We start from the raw sequence: 26,287 nt of genomic DNA, 5'->3' as shown, positions 1-26,287 counted from the left end.
ACATAGCCATCGATTTATTTTTATGGTAAAAACAACGTAAAATAAAATTGTTACGTAATGCTTGAAATTCTGTAGATTTCATATTTCTGGATATTTCTTTCTTTAATGATATCATTTAATAACGATTTATTAAGGGAATTCACGCGGGAAAATTTTCCTATTGCACATTAAAACGCAACCTTCGCTTACGTAATTCGAATAATTGAATGTCATAATTATTAAACTGTCACTCATATTAAAGTCATAATCTTTCTTGCTTCAGACGGAAACTCAATTGTCACTAGAATAAACTGACACGAGTATGCGGTGATATAGCAAATAATTTGTGATAATTCTCTCATTAAAGAGAAATTCTAGCGACTCAAACATCTAATTCGTCATATTTCAACTGCCTGTCTATAAAAATAGACGAACCGAAAAAAAATTTCCGCTAATAATTTTTTATTCCTTCGTGTTTCAGTTCAAGGTCTCGCAACCCTGACGGCGCCATCGCTTTGTCTTTTGATAGCTGCAGTATTACAACGATTTCTGCTGCCTGTGTAGAATCTTCCGGCACGATGAGAGTATCAAGCTGACTAACGTGAGAGAATAATAGGAAAGCGGATCACGGAGGAACCGGAAGGCAAAGAATGACCAACGTTTCGTGACGAAAGACAATCATATCTTAATACGAAGCGAACTACGACGAGAAATCGCGGGGGATTCGCGTCCTCGCGATTTTTGCACGTCGCTGCGCCTTCTCGTTAAACCGAAGGAAAATAAGCATTGATCCGCTCGTCGTTACTCTCGAGAGTACACATTCCCCCATCTTTCCAACACGCATAAAATCCTAGATAGTCTAATTAATTACGGAAGAAAATACGCGATAACCAAGTGGGCATCCACAAAGTTCTCGCACGTGCGAGGAACTCCTCCTTGACGCTCGTCTATTCTGTTAGGATCGATATCTGCGTCGTTACTCGTGAAATAGATTCAAATCGGCCGCACTCAGGGGTTCAAACTTTCGATAACGAGAAGAAACTTTTCGAACTTTCCATCTTAACGATATAAGTTGGAAAATGAACTGATTCTATAGCCGTAAAATAAAATTTGAATAAAATTTCATTAACAAATTATTATGGATTTAACAGAAACTGCAAATTGGACTGTCACTTGATACTATTACATAAAATGAAACATTGATTTCTTACTTTCTTCGGAAGTTCGAACCCCGCATGAATCTTTATTTTTTATTAATAGTTCCCAAAGAAGTACAATCAATCGGAATCATGGATGAGAAATAAGATTTTATGCCGACAAAGGGAAGAAAAGTAAGTAATTCAATACTGTATCAGATAACACTCGCGAGTTAATTAAGAATTTAAAGTCTACACCAAGAAAATTTAATGAGCTAAAAATACATCCAGAGATTCCGATAACGATATATATCGATTCCCACATGCAATTTTCGTTACAATGCGAGACTTTTGACATTTGCGATATTTTTTCGTCGAAATAATATGCAAATCTCGTGTTTTGTATTTTCGTTTTTCATTTCTTTTGCTTATGTTTGAATCATAAACATGATTCAAAAATATATAATCTGAATAAAGAGACAGAAATGATAACGTATACGGAAAAAAATATCTCGGGGAAGTAGTTTTAAAAAACGATACATAATTTTCTGAACGTGATATATTGCAAGTTTTTAATTTGCAAATCTTCCCGTGATATAATGATATGAAATTTTTGCAACCAGGAGAAATCAATTTAAAAACGTCGAGAACGTTGTACCTCAGGGTTCGGAAACCATCTCAGCGTGATACCGTTGTCAGTGATAACAGGCGCAGCAGTTGTCGAGATGCAATCGTTATCGATTGTATACGTGCCGCGGTCGAGTGTAAATATATACAACAACAAGGTAGGCACACATTTTCATCGAGCCCCGTCGTAAGCTTCCTTCATTCTAATTATAACTTTTAATTGATACGTGTAATTAAAATAATAAGCCAAAAAGAAATGAATCTCCGATTGCACAATCACCCACCCTTTTTGCTGCAAAATACTTTATCACACCGAAAAACCCGCTAAATGAATAAGTGCAAAAAAGAGAATCTCTCTGGGGTAAACAGTAATCCAGAAGTGCATTTATTATCATAGAAAAGAATATCGTTAGAAAATCTTGAAAGAATTTATTCATCGTTATATTATAGATAATGCTTGCTTCATCAGTTTTTGATATCGTTTTATATGTGTCCACAAGTCATTCAAGAATTATTAAAATTCATATTATATTTAAAATCGAAAACGTGATAAACACCGTAGTTCGTAGTTGATCGAATTGAAAAAAAAAAAAAAAAACAAAATGAAATTGAAAAAGTATTCACATTTCAACTGTGAATGTTTTATCTAAAAATATTTTGGAAAACATTTAATTATTTTGTATTTAACTTTTATGAAAAGACAAAACAAAGTTTATTCAAACACTATACGATAATTTATTCATTTGATAGTTGGTTAATCGATTAAAGATAACATCAATGAATGTAAATTCGTAAATTGACAAATAAAAAATCATAGTCTTGTAAAAAAATTAAGGAATCCATTGGCTTGCTGTTTGCTCTAGGCGTTTCAACACCTGCGAGATCGTACAAGCGCATAAAATGCGTAACGAACATCAGCGCTGCAGTGTTGCGCGAAGTGTTTATTTTTTTTTATCGCGTAAACACACATGTATATAAACATATATGCACGAACGGTAGCAGCCGCCATCAACGATCGCGAGCGATCGGAAAATATGATTCATACGCGTAAGCCGATTAATTTACAAAGTTCAACGTACACACGGCTGACGTAGATATTTATACAGGACTCTCCGCGGAAATGCGTTATTTTTTCACCCGAGATTAATAGTTGTTATATTTCTGCGTTTCGCTGTGTTTTCGCGTGTCTCGCTGGTACAGTTGTGCGTCGTCGCGATCGACAGATCGACGTAAATAAATAAATGTTCACATAATAAATGTAATAACCAGAATTTTGGAATACAGGGGCGTAAAAAAATCCATTACATCTACAAGATATCGAGGTCTCAACAAAGTGGATTCGTATCCAAAACTAGAATATTCGTCTTAACGAGAATATTAAACGAGAGGATATTCACAGACTATACGATTAAGATACCGTTCATTAAGATTTAGTTAACATTTCCAAGAGGACGACTCGATAAAATATTCAATTCAAATTCCAGGTTTTACAAGCGATATCGGTCTTTGCCTTCGTCGCGAATACAATCATCTTCCATAATCCATAGAAAAGCCGTTCGTAACTATACGTGAAATGATATCTACATAATAGCCATTGAACGCATTTTCGCGTGTGATTTGCGTCGTTTGCCTTATTACCGTAATTCTCAGTTATTCAAATTCCCAGCTTGCATGGAGAATTTCATAACAAAATGTGATACGTTACTGGTGATGAAGCATATTGAAATGTTATATACACGCGTTCAGAAACAACATTATTGTTTTTTTTTTTGTTTCGCTTTTCCTCGATGCGCATATCGGCAACGTGCAACAAACACGACCGTTAAGCTCTTCCAGTTCCATACTTTCTGTCTCGAAATCGATAACTTCCCAGGTAACAGCAGCAAGATCTCTCGCGACCATGGGACTGTTCGCAGGATGCGCCGCATTTATACGGAGTCGCGTGAAGCTGTAATAAAGAGGAACGGGAATATGCGAGTCTTCATTTATAACAATTTCGTGCTCAGTATTGTGCTCGGTTTGTTTACGAATGAATCGAGCGCAAGCAGAACGCGTTTCGGCGTATAAATACAATTTGCGGGATGAAAAAAATTGTTGTACATACGATTTTTAACGAGTTGTAACGCGCGTGTGAAAGGTTCTGCACGCTCGGGATGTCTCTTTGGCATGCAAAAGACCCGCCGGAACTTCAAGGTGGGAGGTGAAGTTTCGAGTTGAGAATTTGTCATTAATTCTCAGCAACGTGCTGCGTCATAGCTTAAGAAGGTAATACGTCATCGCGACAGGACGAAGGTACATACACCGTTTTAATTACATATATGTATAATAGTGCATTACTGTATATTCATTTGGTTTAATTTCTTTTTTTATGCGGTTGTATTGTAATTACTGTCAGATATATGTTTGGCACAAATAGATAACTATTTTCTGATATGTTATGTGGATAAACTTTGATATCCAGATAATATAAAAAGTACAAAATCTTTCAAATGTAAATCATTAATATTGATTAAAAATTAAAAACAGAGCGCAGAGAGAACATATATGTGTGTAAACCAATAAATACTCAAAAGTCGAAATGATCGTTCTGACGTTCAGATTTTAATTCGTATATCAGCAAAATTTTCATATAATTATTATTATCCTGTACGTTTATCAGAGAAAGGTTTTTTTTTTAAATAATAAATGCAACCAGACGTTTTAATATCTCATTTGATAGAGAAATTTCGCTGTAGATAACGATGCATAAATTCTGCATTACATTCACCGTCGTTATTTTCAATCTCCAATTATTACACTTTGTTATATAGTTAATTAACTTCGTCGACACAATTAAACGCACTCGATGTACAAAAACTGTACCTAGCTGATACGTCTTTTCTGATTACAACAGGAGAACACGAGGCACTTTATATTTACATATACCAGCAAGCTTTAGCTTTTCGTTTGCTTTGAAGTTGAACGGCAATATGTTTTGCGTCTTATCGGGGACATATCTCCGATATTTACGGCGGCGTAAAGGCGAGTAAAGAATTGTACATACCCTTGTATATAACTACGCTGTAATGTATAATAGTAAAGAATTACTCTCGAAAGGAGGACTGAAGGACTTCGGAAGTCTCGTGTGTGATTAAACGAACGCGAGAACGTCAATCTCGCGTCCGATAGGAAGATAACAGATATTTAGCCATATTGTGAAAGTGTTCAAATGGCGCGTTCCAATTATTGCGGAACATCGCCAGTACAGATAAAGAATATACGCGAGAACGCGCAAAAAACGCGCCCGTATCTTCGCTCGCGAGGCGAGATGTGTAGTTATTAAAAGAGAAGAAAAAATAAAGACGATGTACTCGGTGTTAGCTTTCAGTTGTAACGAGCTTCTGGACACACACACACATATACACATCCACACCCACACACACACGCCCACACCCACACACGCCCACACAAACACACACACACACACACACATGCACATATACAAAATAAAAGCGCCGATGCGGAAATAAATATATGTACCTCTGTACACACTTGTGTTTTTAAGACGGTAAACGCACGAGAGACTCTTCGCCGTCGCGACGACGAAGAATCGAGCGTGGGCGTGCCGCTCATTGAGAATCAGGAGCATACGAGAAAGATTACGTTCTTATATGTATGGCCTAATGTATATATCTCGCGAATTTAGTAATAAATCATATTTCATTATATCTGTCTCTTTTATTAACCCAAAAAGCCCAAAGTTGATATCGGAAAGCGACAAAGCGTGTGATATTGATTATTGCTAAAGTGATGATATATTGTATATTCTTTCTTTCGCGTGAAAAATAGGATTATTCCAAATCAAGATTAAAAACGCTCGGTCTTTCATTACGAAGACAGTTTAAGCCGCGGATTAATATAAAGTCGTTAATTATTATTTATTCTGCCAATAAACATGACGCGAAAGAGCTGATGTTGATGCATATGCATGAAACTAATATTATTTTCTCCTCGCTGACTCCACTTTGTGAAACAATTTTGCCGAGAAAAACAACTCGTATTCGCGGATCGTTTGAGAGCCGATGGTGCCCGATGGAGAATAAACGCGTCAAGAAATTGCGATTCTTCGTGTTCGAGGATAATAGTTGGACGCAGACGGGAGAATAAGAAAGAAAAAGATGCACGGGATGAGCCAGATAGAATTTGAAATCTCCGGTCGGTGTAAACGGTTGGTCTACCGGCTGTTTCCTTGCTCGACTGATCGTAGATCGCCGGAAAGCGATTAACGCTAACGACTCGTACGAAATTCGCGAAAGAGAGAAAGAAGGAGAGAGGAACGAAGAAAGACAAGAGGAAGGAGAGATGCATGCCGTCCTTTGAATATGTATCGATGCATATTTTACCGGGTGCTACCAGAAAAGATTTTCGCAAAATTTCAAAATGCTGCAATTCGAGACAAGCCGGGTACCACATCGGTCGCATAAGTACGATGTCATGGTATAGCGACGCTGTAATATCGAGTATAATTGTAATACAGTTGCATTAACAATGGCAATACTATGGTTGATCACTAAGCGTCGAGATATTTTCTACGCCCGCACGTGCCGTAACTTCGGAAATAAGCATGAAATTAATTACCGTTCACCGGCATACCACGTTAACCGTGCTTGTTTAACATTATTATTCACTGGCGCATACCAAACGGTAACTGCGTTTATTTAAAGTTACGAGTTAAGTTATTACATGAAGAGATACGATTTGCATTATAATATGTGCGCTGTTCTGTTTCGTGGTTATTTGTATGTATTGTATATAATACAAATATATTGCAAAAGTATATTTTATATTAACCTGATTAGAATAAAATTCTAATGTATATACATATACAGGATGGCCTTAAATTACGGCATCATCTATCCTGAGCAGGTAGAGCGGATTAAACTGAGTTGAAAAGTACCATTTTGCAATTTTTGCAATAGTTAACGAGATATTAATTACACGGGAACAACTTTACAGAAAAACAGTAAGAGATAAAAATTATTTATTTTCATCTCATAAAGTTCTGAGAATTTTTTCAGAATTTTCTCAGAATTTTTTAATACCGTATTTTCTCATGTTGCAAAAATAAGAAAATGTAGTACTAAAAAATTGATGATAAAAAATTCTGAAAAAATTCTTAGAGTTCTATGAGAAGAAAATAAATAATTCTTGTCTCTTGCAATTTTTCTGTAAAGTTGATTACATTTGAATAAAAAATTATTGAAGACCAATATTTTGTGATTTTTAGTAATTAATATCTCGTTAATTCCATTGCAAAAATAGTAAAAGACTTTTTGACTCAGTTTAGTCCGCTTTACCTGCTCAGGATGGATGATGCCGTAATTTAAGGACTGTATGTCTGTCAAAAACTTAATTTATCAAGTATTATTATATTTACTACATTTATAAATGTAAATAAATTATACCAATAAAAATTTTATACTGCTATGAAAAAATTATTACGAATAAAAAATATTTTTCATATTTAAAAAAAAACTTTTTAAAACCCTTGCATTTTTGCCATATATCTCATTGGGATGGGATATACCGTTGATGAAAAATTTACAAATAATTTAGAAACAAGACGAAAATGATACAATAAGTTATAAAATGTGTCTACAACATTTTAAAATAAGAATAATAAATACATATATACGAAGTAATAGACAATAATTATAATTTTTTTGCATATATTACAAGTATTATAAGGTACGTGTTTCATGTAATGAATTTATTTCATTTAACGCACTAAATCCAATCTGCATACTTCATATGCTTTGAACATAAATTCCGTCCGATAAAAATGCCGTATATCTCCCCAAACAAGTGGAATATACAAGACATCAAGCTAACAAAAAATGCAAGAGCTAAACTTGTATTTTGCTATACTTCATTCTTTACTATTCTTCTATACTTATATATCATCAAATAACCATTAAGCCTTTTGCATTCCCAGTATTTTATATAAGTTATAATAAATAATTGTGCTATTTACTAAATTGACAAATCGATTCAACTGATAATGGCCTTATTAATATTAACAATAAAAGAACTGAAACGATAACACAATATTAATATAATAGAAAAACATATGACAGAGTGCTCGTGCAAATTATTCCCATCCTATTATTTTTTCCTAACTTCTTCACGTGGCAGAGTGAAGAAGTTACCCTAAAGTATTACTTAATTGTATCAGATATTCCGAACAATCGTATAAGTACTTGCATATATATAATTCACTTTATTATAATTTAGTTTTATGTATCACTTTTCATCCAATTATTTTTGACTGAAGTACTAAAAAATTATCGCGCCTCTCATTACTACTATAGGTAAACATGTCCGACGAAATTCGTGGATCTCTTCGTCTATGAGCTTCGTGAATATTGACTAGTTGCCTAATCGGTTCTTGGCATAATGGACCAAACAATTCCCACGGTACGCGTAATAAAGCAGGTCTGTGTAGATGAGCCGCCATTGGAAAATCGATAACAGGCGATGCGGACAGATACTATCTGCTGGCATGTATCCGATACAGGCATGGCTCGTGCCAGAAGCATTGATCGCGTTACCAGTACATGAATAAGCGCTACGAAAGGAGGGATTATAACAAGCGGCGGACAGGAGACGAAAGGGAGACGACCAGTCTGGGATAGAGCTGAGAGGCGGATGGCGGAAACGAGAATGTTTGAGCGCGAAACTCATCTCCACGTCCCCTTGACTTTTACAAACTCACTTTGGTCCAGTTAGTATTGACACGGATGGACAAGCTTGATTTATAAGCGAGAGTGTGCGCGACACGTCATGAGTGCATGTCTCGTAATGCACTTGACATCGCGACACGGGCGATATCGCGACGGGTTGTGATGGAAAACGAGCCCCCGTCGGGTCTCGATGCTCCCTTTCGACCGCGTTTAACGACCGAACATATCACTTTTGGCTCGGTAACGCGAGATAATTAATTATGCTGCCAGCTGACATCTGCCCACGTTAAATCCCCGAACTGTCGCTCCACGTTCCTTCTTCGATCACTCCGATCTCTGGTACATAAGCTGCTCTTTTCCCCTAGTTTTGTTCGAAGTTGAGCGCACAAATTCAAAATTCTAATCCAAGGGACATAATTGCACGATGAGGCAATATTTTAATATCAAGCCGAACGTGATATTATTCCGCGACTGACGGATATTCAAATGTCTAGGGAGATTTTTCATGAATAAGCCTTCAAGACGTGACCTTGGCGCTTTATTGAAATTATTCCAACATTGGATTGTCAGAATGGGAAAATCGGTATCATAATGAATTGATCGATCCATCGATGTACCCATCGGCAACGATGCCGTTGACCTGAGTATACAGTATTACCTTCCTTTAAAGTGCAGGTTTCCTGTCTCATTATCGCTGACGAGCTCAGTCAGTGCGGCGTTACTCGTTCCTATTGTATTTTTCTTTTTGTTTTTTTTTGTTCCTTTTTTTTCCGTTTTCTCTGTGGATTTCTCTATGGAACATTTTCAGATGGTTGGTGCGCGACAATTCACTCGAGACTTGGGGATTATGGCGAATTAACCCCTTCTCGTGTAAACTTGTGCATCTGTCGCGGCCAATTTAAAAGTCACGTTTCCCAGGTATAATTTACAACAAAACGGCGCGCATACGCGACACACAGATATTTAAACAGATTATTGCCAGAAGCTTTTTGCTCGCCATCCAAACAAATGGATAACATTTTTTGATAACACAAAAAAATAATATCATACAGAATTTTAAGTTACGCACACGCCGACGAATTTACCGAATAGCAAAGCCATATTTCTACGTCGAGTTTCTATCGTATTGCGAAACGTGCGCTTGCATTAGATGTTTAAATATCACACTGACAAAATGGATGTGTAAAACAAATACCGACGAATATCGACAAATATCAAGAAAATAAAAAAAATCAAAGAAATTCTGTCGTTAGATAACTTTAAATATTTATTGTGTGAGAAAGAAATCCTCGGATAGTAATCGCAACTCATGTTTCATTAAAAATTTATTTCCAATTTTCTTCATGAATATAATAAGCAAATTTTTAATTGGATTAAAAATACTTTTTGTTTAATATTAAATTAAATATAACAACATTAATTTTTACATTAATTAATCCAGTTAATATAATTTAATATAATTTATACCAGGCACTTCGCAGTAATATATATATATATCACATTGAAAAAAATAGACTTAATTATAAATATTAAATGATAATTATTAAATATTGAATAAAATAATTTTATTTTCTTGAATGTTTATTGATTATTATCAAAGTTGGTTATATTATTACGTATGTTTGGTTATACTTACTAAATGTTTAGAAAAATAAAAGTTTTTTTTAGTTATATTAACTTACACATTTGATTGAAATTATATCAGTCAGTTTGATAACTACTATCAAATTTTTTTCAATGCAGAATCAGGTTGTGCTAAAAGTTAACAGCTCAAGAATGTTGAATTCTTTTTTTCGAGAGGAAATTCGTTGCTCCAGCATCTCCTCGGTACTTGCAAATGCAGGAAAATCATGAGTATCCCTGGAACTTTCAACCGCACGAAACATGTATCAGCGTACTCGCTCCGATTCATGGCAATCGTTCACCATCTCCAGTAATTTCTTCTGCATTCTCTCTCTCTCTCTCTCTCTCTCTCGTGTTCTGAATTATAGAATGTTAAAACGTAGCGGTAAAGCGCACCTGCTTCTCACTAAAGAGAGAGAAAGAGAGAGTGAGAGAATATGCGCTAGAAAGGATCGATCGAAACCACTTGCGAGTTCGCATACGTCCTCGCGGAATTCCACTCCCTCTCGTATGGTGGCAACTTTGCGATTCCGTATCGACTACATATATCGGTCGGGCTAACGAGCTGCCGGGAGAGAAATTGTTTCTCTACCCATGAATACGACCGATCGATGAACGGCCCGAGGCCGAGCACAGACCGATGCCGTCCTGAGCTTTAAGCGTGCCCGACTTGCCCACGAACTCTTTATCGCAGCATATTATCGAAGTAGGCTTACTATTACTTTTGTGCCGTTTCAACCGGCCGCTTGAGCTCTTGTAATTTTCTGCAGTAATAACTCTTATCTTTTTATATTAATCCTGAGTGTGTTAGCCAGCTTTTTAATTGATCAATATACCGGATATAATAATTCGTGATACTTTTCATTCTCGCCATTCGTTCTTGCTGTTCCTGTTTAATATTTACGACATGCTTAATGTCTACAAGATTGATTTCTTAAGTGTTTTTTTCTTTTAATATGTTTAATTTAATTCTTTTTTTCTCTCTATCCGTTTATAAGGGCATGTTCAGATTTTCACACCCTTAAACTATTAAGAAATTGATCAATCACAGTTGAACGTGAGAAAAATAATCGACTATGATTAAACTTACATCAAATTTTTTACGTTAAATTGTAATACTACTAATTATGTTAAATAGTACTACTAATAAACAATTAGATCTGAAATAATTATTTATTGATTGTTTTGACAGTTTTACTAATATACATTTTGGATCTAAGGTTGCAAATAAAATTTTCAGAGTTTTTGATATGTAATCCTAATCATGAAAATTTTGATAACTCTATCCGTGAGTAACGAAAATAATAAATTATATAAAAAATAATTATATAAAATAATTATATAAAAAAACTTTTAAATTTCTCTAATGGTAATAATCATAAAGTTGCGAGTTTGTTCTCTATGTCTCAAAGATCAAGGCTTCGAAATTATTTGGAACACGTATCAGATTTTATTTGATCATTTCTCGGAAGATAATGGCAAACCGAGAGTAATTTGCTATGACATTTAGAAGAGATGACTGTTCATCTCTTCCATTAGATCGTTCAAAATCGACGTTAGAGAATCATAAACTGAAGACCGAATTCCGACAACATTGTCTATTTTATAGACAATTTTGTCGGAATTGAACGCAACCTACACACATACGATTCACAATATATACATACAATATACGGAATATCATATATCACTACATACTACTATCTACATTAATATTGTATGCACACATAGGTACACATAAAATTTTCACAAGAATTTTTCACTTATATTAAAACTTCCAGACTTCTTTCTAAAAGCATAGTATTGTTTTTTCATGCGAACCTTACACAGGACTAAGCTTGTTTTATATTTAAACGTGTAAAACTTTTATATAAAGTAAGTGTTATGAGTTGACGCGCTAGAAACATAATAAAATTTTAATTTCCAATTTTTTTTCATTTTGCATATGAAATCGTTTGGTCTTATACGTATTATTATCTTATATATATATATATATATATATCTAAACTTTAATTGTAAAGAATTTATAATTCTGTGTAATCAACAAAAAGATTTTCCTGTTAGAAAAATACCAGTAAAATAGATGACTTTAAGATGTACTTAAAAGTGTAGGTAATATATCGCTGCTGTTATCTAATATCTTGCGCTAAAAAAAGAGAAAGAGGGCGAGTCATACGATAAGAAGTGGAATTTCAACATGTAAGAAATAAATAGGTGATACGGATGATTAACAAGCAGTGGAGCTCTCGTGGGGTAGAACGTTAGATGCAAGACTAGCAGTATGGAAAACGAAGGATCCTAAGTTCTAATCCCGGTTGGATTCATTAATTTTTCTGTCGCTTATGCCCACGTTGAAAAACGTGTGTGTGGTAACCGTTGAAATACTCAAGTACGGGGATCGAATAGAAGAGAAGCATTTTGAAAAGAACAGTGGCATACAAAGAAGGAGGATAGGTGCCGAGAATGCTAGCGCCGGACCGCTATTGGAAGTGGATTTAGGGATTATTGATGATGCTGAGAAAGTACGTTACGTGACAGTCCAGAGCTAGACTTCAGTGCCATCGCGTTGTTCAAGTAGATCGCCTTTGTCTTACTGCTATTCTGTGCAACTTTCGCTATTCGCGCCGAGTCAGTGAAAGTTCTGTACTTAGAGAGAAAAATGTTCTGTTTAAACCAACAAAAAGGCTTAACCAGACTGGCATTTCGATGAGACCTTTTAGTTATCAAATTTTTTGGTTATCATAACCAAACACAGGTTTGCTTTATCTTAGGTTAATTTTGAACGGTGTTAGTTTGGCTTTGACTGACCCTTTTTTTTTAGATGTTGGCAGCCACTTAATTAAACTGAAAAGTGTACCGTCATTATCTGTAAAAGTTAATAGTTCACATAACAAGTTTTCTTTTATAAATTTCATTATTACGGTTTTATAATTTCCAAATTCAAATGTAAAATATTTTTAACATTTTTTTTTTAATTTTACTAATCTGTGCCAGCATGCATACAATAATGGTTGAGTTATTTGCAAATCATGACGGAACATTTCTTGGTTTAGTTAAGTGGTTGCAAACATCTAGAAAAAAATAAGCTAAACTAACGTCATCGTTCGAAATATATCCCTTGATATCTATTCGTGCTCACTCGCTTGCCTCGCTGTATTACAATATATAATGCTCGATCGACTTTAAAGCATTCATAGATTTTCGATTAAGCTCTGTATTTTAATCGCGTCGAATAAAATATTCAGTCAGCAGAGATTAGTCTAGAAGAAATCATCTGTCAATACATTAAATGCAGTTCCAAGTGATATATATAAAACGCACATTCACGATCGACAAAATATAATTTTAAAATAAAAAGAAAGTGATTGCATAAGATCAATAATTTTTCTATGCAAGATACATTACAAATCTATTTTTTATACGTCCACAGCGATCATGAGAGAGTCAACGACATCGCGAAAATGAGGGAGTGCAGCACGATTCGGCAGCGCGAACAGTGGCTCGTTATCGGCGTCGCGGCGCGGCGCGGCGTCGAAATTTCTCCACGGTCGGATCGGTGTGTTGGAGGGAGAGTCCCGAGTGCAATCTCGATGACCCTTCATCCTGCCAACGTCCAGGACGCGCACCGGACGCCGGTGCCCGACGTGAGCGTTGGTCGCGCTCGCGTGGAGGGCGACGGCCGCACGTACATGTACGCGTCCATCCGGTCGGTCCAATACGTTCTCGCTCTACTGTCACTTCATTTGCCGTCCCCTCGCCGATCAGCCCGTAGCTTTCACGTTTGCTCCCGCTGCGACGCGCGCGAGCTCTCAAATCCGAGGCTTTCTCAACCCCTTGTCCCCCTCTTGCCACCTGTTCTGTGCCCACTGCCACCTTGCCCTCGTGGTAAGGGCATAGAGTACAGGGGGGTCTATTCTCGCTGCACGTTGACGGTGACCCCCCGTCGAATACACACTATCTGAAGCGTACACGAACGGATGCGGTCATATAATCAGCACTATTGACGCCATTATGGTCCCGCAACGGCAACCCCGTCGATGTCGCCGCCACCCCCATCTCTCAAATACATGACCCGACATCCTCGCTGTGCCATTCCCTTCTCTCTCCCTCGCGATTCATCCCACAGACGAAATTTCGTATTCTCGTCGACGAGCCTCGCCGGAGATGCACAAATAAACAGGCCACGTCGTCTAATTGTCTTTGTCTCTGTGGGTCGATTATCCTTCAGAGTCCACTCTAATTCGTCCACCGAATCCAGTTTCTATTCCTTACTATTTCAATTTCGACCTTCTTCTCTTCTTGCTTTCGCTGGCGTCTTTTTAAAAATTTTTTCGCGAATTTTAAAGTATAATGCTTCTACAGAAAAAAATATCCTGGTTAAACCAACAAAAAGTTCCAACCAGAATTATCATAACTATTTTCTAGTTATCATAATCTGAAATTATGTTTGGCCAAAGTGAACATTCTGGTTGGTTTTTTTGTTGGTTTAATCAGAACATTATTTTCAATGTAAAATTTTTTAAATAAAAAAAGTTTCATACGGCAAAACATATTTGTTAAAGAAATTGTTCATAAGGCCATAATGCGCATGGATACACAATTAAGTAACTAACTAAAGTAACTGCTAATATCAATACTAGAAAAAAATATTAACAATCACTTCTGATATCAATTACAAAAGTTTTGATATTTACTTATTGTAGCGTCACAGTCATCGTTCGCGTAAGATCGAAGATTTTGCATTATGCTTGCAACTTAACGCGCGAATTATCGTGTGCGCTGCACGGTGACATGAGAACTTTCACGCAAACACTTTTGTTAGATTCACGCGCACCCGATAAGTTTACGTGGCGCACTTGACTCTCCACCGCAAAACACTAATTTCCTCGAGGCGCGCAATTTGCGCCCGTGGTATACCTCGCGATTATTACCGCGTACCACAAGATCACGCCACGGTTATCATATTTTTTTATTTCGTCATTATTCGTAATACAGACCTTTCGTGTCGGTTATTAAAAGCAGGAGAATGCGCGCTGCGTGATGCGATGCATTACTGTTTATGAGAAAAACCTGGTATTATCCGATTTTAATTCAAAACTAGATGCGCCTATTTTGTTTATGAAGATTTCACACAACCGATCGGACATGATCAAATATCGATCGATTATCAATCTGATACTATTAATTTAATTTTCTACCGATTTCGTTCGACAGACGCATCTCTCCAGAAATCAGCAGTAATTGCTCTCAAAGTAATACATGTTATTGCTTTCGCAAATAGATGCTGTTTCCTCCAGATAGTTTTATTTGCATATCGTTTGCTACATTTTTTAATTATGATAAAACGAAATCTTATGTTATTAAGGAAGAGTTGCTAAATACATATCATTTAAGTTTTGCTTGTGATTTGTACGCAAATAAAATTTGAAAATTGTAGCTTGATATTTCAAGTGCTATTACTACACATCCTTCGCCAATAATTAACAAATTTATTTATTACAAGCTTTCTTGTAACATGCTGCAAAAGATATAATTTACAATCGATCGCCAAAATTGTACTGTGCACTCTAAATTTTTAGGAGTGAAATTTCACTCCAAGAAAAGTGATAGTTGCGCCAGTTCGGTAAGAAATGAACTTCACTTCACTCCTTCAGGAAATGAATTTCTTAATCTAAAAGAGTGAAATTATTCACTCTCTACATATTAGGTGTTGGAATTAATTCGTAGCGTTTTTTAATGAAAGAATGTTATTTATTTCACATGAGCATTAAAAAATACATTAATGAAAGTACTTCCCATCACTTGTAAAACGCTACGAATTAATTCCAACACCTAATAGATTAAAAATTGATTCCCATTTGGAGTGATTCTTCACTCTCTAAGAGTGAAAATTTCTCTCCTGTCGGACTCGCGCAATTATTACTCTCTTTGGGAGTGAAATTTGAGTCCTAAAAATGTAGTGTGGATATTTGTGGATCTTGTGGACTTTTTAAATCGTATCTTTGAAGTATCATCAAAATAAATTAAAATATTATAACTAAAAATATAGGATCAATACAAAAAAGAAATACACTACAGTATAATTTACAACATTCTAGCATCTTTTTCAATCATCACGGAAATAATTACGATTTCTGAATGATACACATTTGTGCACATATACGCGTCTAAAGGCACATCTCTTTATGAGAAAATTCATCGCCCGGTAGTAGCGTGTAACGTGTACGTTATGCGACGGGCATTAAACTTACGAGCGCGTGTAAACAACAAGACTTGACGAGGAATGTATTACTGGACTGAAGGCAAATATGGACGAAAGTGCAATTTCGCCGACGCACGCCTAATGAAGCAGTGCTGCTCTGCGAAACGTTTCGACTTGCGCGATCGTGCTTGTCCGAAGTTCCATAACAGCGACTACATTAATTCCGTCTTTGAGCGAACGCAATATTCGTCAGAAATCCTCCTTTTATCCGACGTTCGTAAAAGAGAGCAAATTCGCGAGATGCAAATCTCTCCGTCGATCGATCTTCCAAGAACAAGCGCACGAAAATTAAACGTATTATATCTTGCGATAAGGAAACAGGCGCTGACGGGGATTTGGAGAACTCGTCTCGAGTTTCAGAACGGCCTCATAGATGATTAATCATGGAAGATACGCGGAGGATTTACCGTGGGTAAATGACCCACGTTACGACAAATTAACAAAACGGTACAACTCGAACGTAAATGTCACCGAAATTCGTCCGCTGCTCTTCTATGACCCCGCCATCTGATTAATATCAATGAACACGGAATCTCTTTGAGGACGAGGAAGTAATGAAATTAAAAATTCGTCTTCACCCACCCAAAGACAAACTCACTCAAGGAGGAACGTTAAAGCGTCATCGTGGAGCGTCAATCTACTTTTACGAGACGGACGAGAAAATTTTCCTCGCGTTTCATGAAGTTAGAACTAGGTGTACTTGGGATTTTTTTTAGACGATTTTTTTCTAAGAGAGCACACTCAACTCTTTGACGATTTACTTCTTCCATCTGTACGACTTTGAGAGCGAACAAAACTTTTGCACATAACGAGACTTACCAAGACTAATAATAAGTCTTGATGCGATACCCCATATGATCTTTCTGGTATTAAAAGTTGCATTAAATAATAATTTTGTTCATTTTTAAAGCTTACATATAGCCACTTTCGTTTCTGTTTCAGATATAATCTAACACTTTTAATTAAACTTTTAATTGCAGTGAATAAAATTTAACTTTATATTCCACTGGTTGTTAAAAAGATTATACAATTCTCCTAATATGTAATAAAATGGTGTATTTTATGGAACAATATATTATTAATTTGATATTTTTTATTTTAATATCAGTTGTAATTTACTTTAATTTTATTTTACTGCTGTTGAAACCAAGTAAACAATGGGCCACGTCAAACATGTATGATACAAATAAACGAAATGCCTAAAAAATACGCACCAATCCTGTTCTATTATTTCAGTACACCGTTATCACAGTATACAACTGACGTTAATTAATATCCCGTTTCACATGAACTGCGAGACACAATTGGTCTACGGCTGGCAATACGAAATACAAAAAAAAGTAAATTGCTTATCTGTAAGCCAATGTGCGATAGCGAGATCTGTTAAAAAAACTTGGGACGGCTATTGTAAAAATACTACGATCGGGATATCATGTTGTAATTCCAACGTGGTAAATAACAAGTTGGGCTGGCATCGGTACGTTAATGAATCCCTAGCGAGTAAATGAACGTAAGTACTCGCTTTGAAAATAGTCTGAGACCCTAGGGCGGTGTAGCCATCTATTTAATTAAAATTCGATAGACCGTCAACTGACTTTCTTTTTAATATAAGAAACGACTTGCTTCAGAAAACACAAGATGATTACTAATTAGCGAGGCGCGAAACTGCATCCTATTCAAACTCCATAATGTAAAAAATGACAATGCTTGTCGCTCATAATACATCATGTTCGCGAGTCAACGTGAAGGATCACGACACACATAAAGATTGTAACCGCGCGCTGCAGCAAAAATGACTCTTCCGTTAATTTGATTATTATTACCGCGAGTTTGTAAACTACTTTGTCGATACAACCGTAATCGTTCGCATACAATCCGAAAGATTTAGAACAAGCATCATAAATCGTTGGGTTGAAACGAACCTGCGGGGCGGGGGTCTGGGCGAAATGATGGGGGATCATACAAGGGTTAAAACCAAGCGCAAATATTGATTTTCAATTATACCATTCGTGACTTTGCGCAATGTCGCAACATAGGAACCCCCGCGCGCAGCCTTGGCATAACACAAATCGTTATCTCAAGGTCCATCGATGCACCTCGTCGCATTGATCTATCAAGAAACACATAGCCACATGCTTTCTTAGCGCTTAAATATTCGTATCAATTCGATTTTGATTGAAAAGATTATTTTCTCTTCGTTTATTTTTATTACAAATCGGAATAATAGACATAACATTAATTTTAGAACGCTATAGATATGTTTTAAAGTATAAACGAGTGGGATTACTGAACGTTAAGATATGTCTTCGATAAAAATAGAAGGTTCTGCCATATACTAAAACTTGTATATAAGTGTCAAGCGATAGACAAACTTTTGAAAATCTGTTCGTTACATATTTATTACGATAATAGAGCTTGTTATTATTGTTACTACTACTATTATTAAATAAAGCTTGTTGTTGTTGATGTTGTTATTATAGCAGCTTGGATTTCGAGATTAGTATTTTTTGTCACTAAAAATAAGAAATGTGTGAAAAACTTGAGTTACAACAATTAGAAATGGCTTATTTTCTTACGTAAAATTTATGTATTATATTAATAGCAATACTGTATCACTCAATCGATACCGCACGCTAGGATTAAATTGTCTCTGAAAATAATAAATTATGAAGTCTTAAAATTCATTATTTTTGTATTTCTCTATTCTATAAGAATATAATTTATGTAAGTTTAACTATATTATAATTATAATATAAACTGGAAAAATATATAAATTAAATATATAAATTAAATATATAAATTAAAAATATATAAAATCGTTAAATATATGCAAGTTATAGAGTGGTCACACACCCAAAAAAAATTTTATATGTATATTACGTTGATATATTAATTATATTCCTAAGAAACTGAGGGATATAAAGAATAATTAACTTTAAGACTTCTGAGCATCTAGGCAATAAATACTTCTGTTCTTTTCTGTTCTTTTCTAGAACAAGATTTTAAGGAAATCTATATCTGAGATGTCGTGGCCATGTCATTTAAAAGTTAACCGAGTTATCGGTTGTCAATTTACATCATAAGTGATATGGTTTTAATCAAGCTGACTAATTAATTCGATTATAATTTACATTTGTACGATATTCTCTCTTTTTTATTACGACAAGAATTAAGACAAGAGAGAATTAAATAATAAATCTAAAAAAGAAATTTAAAGCTGCGGGAGGAACGTTGCTCTTTAACAGGGTACAGATATCGATATTTTCGCAGAATTTCCAAATGTAAATATCCGAGTTACCTTGGACGAACCGGAGGTTTGTTGTCGCCACGTCGTTATCGTTCACTCTTGAAATGTATATATAAATACGTGTGGAATACGATAGAATTTGATGGGGAATATCGGAAAGCGATGATATGCGAAAGAATCGAGACGTGAAGAGCTTTTACCGGAACGTGGGACATCGGGTGCGCGCATCGCGTCGGTGCTCCGTCGAAGTCGTACGCGCATCGGCTCTCTTTCTCTCGATTTGCCTCGTGAAATTTTGTCCCCTCGTGGACTTTGATGGGCGCTCCGGCGCCCGGAAAGAACTGCCGCAAAAAAGAGTGGCCGGTGAGGGAAATATCGGTTCCCTCGCATTGGGTTACTTCCGGTGAGGTGATTTTTCGGGAGAGCGAATCGAATGTAACGTGACGAGGCAAATCGGAAGGAACCAACGTGGAAACTGTTATATGTCGCATCGATATTTCTACAAACGTCCTCGTACATCCGAAAAGCGTTTCGCTTTTCGGAAACCGGCTACCGCGTCCAATGTGCGTTCCACGCAATTGCATTAAATTTCATAAGCTTTTCCACCGTCGTGATTCCGAGGTTTAAAAGCTTTAAAGCAGCGCGTGCCACGACTGAGAGCGAGCAATTCGGCTATGAGCAGTGGTCTCGTCGGCGTTTTAAAGTGTTCGGTTCGTGCAAACGGAACTTGTTATCACGATCATCGTATACCCTTTTACGTCACCCGCGAGTAAATAAATATCGGTAGCTGGGGCGAAGCGCTTTGATGCACTCTACCATAATAACTTACGTGTAATTTTTGCCGTGACGTGGAACCTAAGTAAATTCACGAACATGTATATTTTGAAACGGACGCAACGCTGCTCATATGCGTCTCATAAGAGAATCTTGTTTACAGCTAGCAATGTAAAGTCGACGCTTGTTTACTGTAATTCGTGGGTGAATATTTCCTACTTTTTTAGTTTCATAAAAGTTTTGTGCGTGCAGTTACCGGGAGAGGGTTTCCCGTTTATTTCCCACTCCTTTCCTCTTTTACCATTCGAAAACATACTTTCGTTCCACCACTTGAAACCAAATGTTTCTTGAAGCAATAACACACGGAGTCTGTGCTCGGCTGAAAAACGGAGAAAATAACCGGAAGAAACGCGCCGATAGGAAATATAGCATTTGCTATGAACCATCATTTCAACGGAAGGAAAGAAATCGAGATCGACTATACTCTTGCACTTATTTTTTTGTAATAACAGGAGCAATCGAATACGCTGATTAACCTTTATCCATTTCTTGCAATCGCGAAGCGATATATAATAAAATACGGAGTAAGCGCTTCATGCTAGACATTAAAGCCCTAAATTTTATGTATTTATTTTCATATGTTTAAATTCTATCTCATTTTTATTTGTCTAATTTAAAGAGTTAAAATATGACACTGATTATTAAATTTAGGACTTTAATTGTGGAACTTAAGTAGATCTATTATGATTGATATTATATTTCTTGTATAACTTGAATGTCAAACATATTAATCATACTGTCGAATTAGTCAATTTCCCTGTCACATATGTAGAGCAATTGACTTGTCGGGCAACCATGTCATACGACTGATGTAATAGTACCCTAAGGCGTGGTACGATCCAGGCAATCCCCTTAATACATTGACTCGTCATAATAATAATAAATGTATGCGACTAACATAAAAGCAGATGTACGTATTAGCGTGGTAATTAAGAAATTGGGATTGGCTAATGTACACATTGCTGTGAACAACAAGCCGGCAATAAATTGTTAAACTTCCGACAAATTGTCAATTATATTATAACTCGATTGTAGTTGAAATCTAATTTAATTAATTTTCACACGAATGAAAAGGACGGTTTTGCTGAAGTATTTAAAAATTTTGCTAGATACAGATTTGAAAATAATTTTTTTAAGCTGTAAAAATAATTTGGTCGCTCAAGCTGATTACTAAAATGTGAAAACTTTTTGCAGCGTTGCTTATCATATTTGAATTTTCTACATAATTATTTTGATGGTCAGACAGAATCATTTTTAAATCTGCGTCTAAATAAATTTTTAGATACTTCAGCAAAAATTTTTTTTTCGTACACAATATATATGTATATGTAATATGACTCTCTTATAGTTTAGCTTTTATTTTCATATATTTAGTAACAGAGGTATAAAATAACTTTAAGACAGCTTGTATATTGAAAAAATCTAAGACTATTCATAACAAAATTATATTGAATGAGATATATTTAGAAAGATGGTTGCAGGCTACCACAGGAGAGAGTGAATTCGCCGCACTGTACTTGTAAAATATTGATTTATGTGCAAGTTACGGGCAATGTATGTATACCGAATGAATTTACATATGTATTTGCTTATCATTTTTTCACTACTCCATTTGCCTTACCGATATATGTGTGAGATGGATGTTGAATAAATGATCCAATTCCACCTCCTTTGAAACACTCAATGTCGTACATCACGTTGCAGACGTGCGTTCTTCAACAGATAGCGGAAGGATTTCAGAACGCATTCTATTTAAATACTTGCACAGACACTATAGACGAGCGATGCCCTGCCAGAGTTGAATACTGCAGAGAAACACTTCCACGGAGTCGATTTATAAATCTAGATTCCGCACAAACCGCTTGAAGCGTTCGACCTGTCACGCGCGGAACTTCAGCGATTTATCGAGTGTCACTAGAAGACAGAAGCAACTTCGAAAAGTAAACTTATTTTAGAAAAAGTCGATGAGTCGACGCTTTGAAAACGTGAAAGTAAGCCGTATCGAAAACCACCAGAATTTTTCTTCTATCGTCGCGTCGTTCACATCTCTCTCTTTCTCGCTGTCGCATAATAGTTGGATTGATTTCCATATATTCGTAATAATATTTATTATTTAAATAAATATTTCAATAACTTGTCAGAAAAAATATTTTATTTTGTGATTTTAAATTTATACGAGGAAAAACTTATTTTCTCTTTCTTAATCTAAAATAAATATTTAAAATTAAAATATGTAAACAAATATAATATGCAATCGTATAAATTCCAATATAAATACATATATAAAAATTAAATCATATTGAAGTTTAAGAGTTTATACTTTGTTAAATTTTATAAAATTAATATATATATAATGTATACATGTCGAAAAAAAACTCCATGCGAAATCAAATTGTTACGCGTCCTCATCTCATCGATAACTCGGCATTGCTTTCTCTTCTCGATGAATTGCCCAGCAAAACTGATTTTCAAAGCATTCTTCTCTCGACTTGTACGTTCGTTGAAGAGAGAAAGACTTTCTCGGGAAGAGGACTTGTCGCAGGTCTACGGAGTGAAGAAAGAAAGAAAGCCATGCACTTCGTTTCGAAACGACGCGACGTTCTACATCGGAAAACGAGAAGTGGAACTGGACGAGGACAAAGGGAATGTTCGCGACAGAAAAAGGAAGATCGGGAAAGGATGGAAAATGAAGAAGAAGAACGAATCGGCCCGATGCTGTATAACAGATCTGACTCCCTCTCGATTCTTACCCGACCGACAATCTGGTAATGCAACTCCCCTCGGGATCTGAGACTCTAGATCTTCTTTTCTCATGTCCGTCTTACAAACTGCGTCGTTGAGCGATAACGTGCACATGCAAATAGTTCTGCAGGTGCCGATCAAAGATATGAAATATAATCCATGACTCTTTTTTACCGAACTACTCATGTCCCAGGATACCAAGAAAGAATTGTGAAACGCCGATAAAAGTAAAGAGAGAAAAGAGAGAGAAAGTGGAACAGAAAAAAGAAAAATAAAGGTGAAAAGAGCGGAAAAGAGATGGAAGAAAAGGGTATGTACGTTGGGTCTCGCGCGCAAGCACGTTTGTCGGTATTACCGGAAAAAAAGAGAAGAAGAAGAAAGCATTAATTAATTCGTACCCCTCTTAATTGCTGCCGACGGCTTTAAAACGAGCCCGCAATTAACGCGCGATTCCATTAGAATCCTCAGCCGTAAAATTCTTTGCCGTTGGATGCTCCCACCGGATGCGGTTGAGGCTCTCCTAAATCGTTGACCGTCCAGGGCGTCGATCTTCGGGAAAAGTCGAATTGCTTCTAGCTTCGAACGAAAGTCGATTCTCGATATGTACGCATCGTACTGTGCATTTCAGCAGAAGCCTGGCACGATTTCATCGCGATCCAATTTACTCCCCCCCGAAAAAATCTCCATTTCGTTTTCTCGAAAAATTCCAGACACAAGATCGATATACGATAAATTTCAAAATATTCAATGACTAAGAAATTTCGACTAAAAAAACTGATCTTGCAAAAATTGATTTCGCGCGTTAATAGTTATAATATATAATAGCGAATATATTTACAATTTTGAAATATCGGGGAAAAAATTAAATGCTTCAGAAATTAATTTAAAAAATGTATGAGATAATTATATATGAGAACGATCAAGCATAGAGTGAGGGAGAAATTAATATAATTCTCATAAAAAAACAAATTAGGATATAATGGTGATGATAAATTAATGATGACAAAGGATTTTTTGATGTTTGCTTTATAGAGAGAGGGAAATATCTAAAAAATTTTACTAAAATGAATATATCGCGTCAATTTACATCCGATTGCAATTCAAATTGCTGAAAAACCGAATTTATTTTTTCCAAAATAATAAATGCATATATATATATATATACACGTATAAATAATCTGCATTTTTTGAAAATATAAAAATATTATACAAATCGCACATGAGGCCGTCATTGACATCAACATTTTTTTTCAGTCGTGCTGTATCTGCCCGTCCAGGTTGTATCTCTAAGTAAATTTGAATACAAATGTATCCACCAGCCGCGCCGAAATAATGTCGTTAATTACTCGTCGAAAACCAGACTGCGCTAGCGGTCCATTCGTCAATTCCACGCTCACAATACGTGTTGGATACTGCAGCTAGCAGCGATAGCTGTGATCGATCGTATAGTATCGAATGATCGCGTGGCACTGTAGTATATGTGAGTACTCTTGCGTGCGCACATCGATGCACACACGTCGACAAACTGTATCCATGTATCATCGCGGCACGATCAAAAACACTACACACGACGTGGCCGTTGAGAGAACGATCGACATACACAGCCATCCTCTAATGAACTTTCCAATTAAAAGGGGAAAATGATAACGGACACTATCACGGCTTAATCGACGCACAGAGAATGTGTCGTTTTACACGTGAATTTCGTGAAGGCAACAATTTGTTCAATTTAGATAGTAATCAAAGTATAAAAGGAACATCTCAGAGAGAATCTCTGGGATCAATTACATCAATGAGAAATGTATCTTCCCCCTCTCCACCACCCCCCCTCTCTCTATATCTCTCTTTCTCTCTCTCTTTCTCTGATAGAGAGAAAATATGATAATATATAAAAATAAACATTGCCCACTGTACTTGCAGTCTGCATGTTCTGTTGTATTTAACTACTTTTATAGAATCAAATAATAAAGAACCAGAAATAGTCTAGCTTTGTGTATTTTGAACAATATTTTAAAGTTTAAATTATAATGAATTTCAATCTTTCTTTAGCTTTTAATACACACAATGATATTCCTTCTCTCAATGATATTACACATAATGTTATTCGTGTCCTGAGTTAATTTTCATTACTTTTACAGGTATACAAAATTTATTAAGCGATTCTTATATATATAATACTTTAACATCTTTACAAAGTACACATTTATAAGATATTTTAAAAAAAGAAAAGGAAAGAATAGAAATCATTATTTAATCAAGCATTCCTAATGTTTCAAAGGAAAGAAATGGGCAAGATATGAATGACTTAATCGTGTTTATTAAGAATTGATTATGTAATGATGTGACATTTGAAAAAACAAAAGCCAATAAAAGCCAATTAAACCACGTGTGGAAATAGTTTATCGATAACAATACACGCCAAATAGCGATCGGGTATGCGTCGTGACCACATACTTTACTTCCTTTATTTTCTTTTTATGATACTCTGATCATATTTCTCTAGGGCGGTTCTCGGAGCTGCCACCATCCCTGAGGACCTTCCAAGACGCGAGATCTCCCGTAGGTGTTCACCGCCTCGCGGCTCGACGCGCGTAAAAACAGACAAGAAAGATATTCCTTTAGGGAACTTCGGGAACGTCGAGCTGAGAAGGCTACGTCGGCACGAGAGAGGAAACGGAGACGTAAATAACGATAGAATTCAGAGAGGAAAGAAAGAAGCACAGGGGAACGAGACGAATATGTCGTAACGGTGACGAAATAGCATAACGCAAAAAGAATACGTTTATTCGAAATATCCTCAATATGTGCGAACAATTTATACCGTGATAAAACGATTTCTTAAGCTAAATAATCTTTATCGAAAGCGCAAATCCTTATAAATAATTGGATCACACAAATTGTACATTGTTAAATCTGTAATGTCAAATTTAATCAAATTTAAATCGCTACTGTTCTTACTCGATATATCTGTATAAACTACTAAAACAATGGAATTGAATAATTTAAAACGGTTTAAATTGGGTCAAATTTGGTACTGTATAGCGTTTATTTATCAAAAAATTAACGAATAATGAATCGTAAAAGATTGAAAACATTTTGTACTCACATAATTTTC

The 26,287-nt window shown here is 35.8% G+C and overlaps 2 protein-coding genes across 4 annotated transcripts in view; one reads left to right on the top strand and one right to left on the bottom strand.

The window, feature by feature from the left end:
* LOC105150411 (cell adhesion molecule 2) overlaps positions 1-5,449 on the top strand; it is a 95,961-nt gene extending 90,512 nt beyond the window's left edge. For all 3 annotated transcript variants that reach the window (XM_087410833.1, XM_011063462.2, XM_087410832.1), the window contains exon 9: positions 461-5,449. In XM_087410833.1, the coding sequence (XP_087266959.1) occupies positions 461-543 (83 nt within the window). In that variant the 3' untranslated portion in view covers positions 544-5,449. The remainder of the gene's footprint in view (positions 1-460) is intronic.
* Rh5 (Rhodopsin 5) overlaps positions 1-26,287 on the bottom strand; it is a 273,046-nt gene that overhangs the window by 125,115 nt on the left and 121,644 nt on the right. The window lies entirely within an intron of this gene.

The sequence above is a fragment of the Acromyrmex echinatior genome, chromosome 10 (genome assembly GCF_024713525.1).
Source record: "Acromyrmex echinatior isolate Ae372 chromosome 10, ASM2471352v2, whole genome shotgun sequence".
Lineage (NCBI taxonomy): Eukaryota > Metazoa > Arthropoda > Insecta > Hymenoptera > Formicidae > Acromyrmex > Acromyrmex echinatior.
This window is presented reverse-complemented; position numbering and strand designations above follow the sequence as displayed.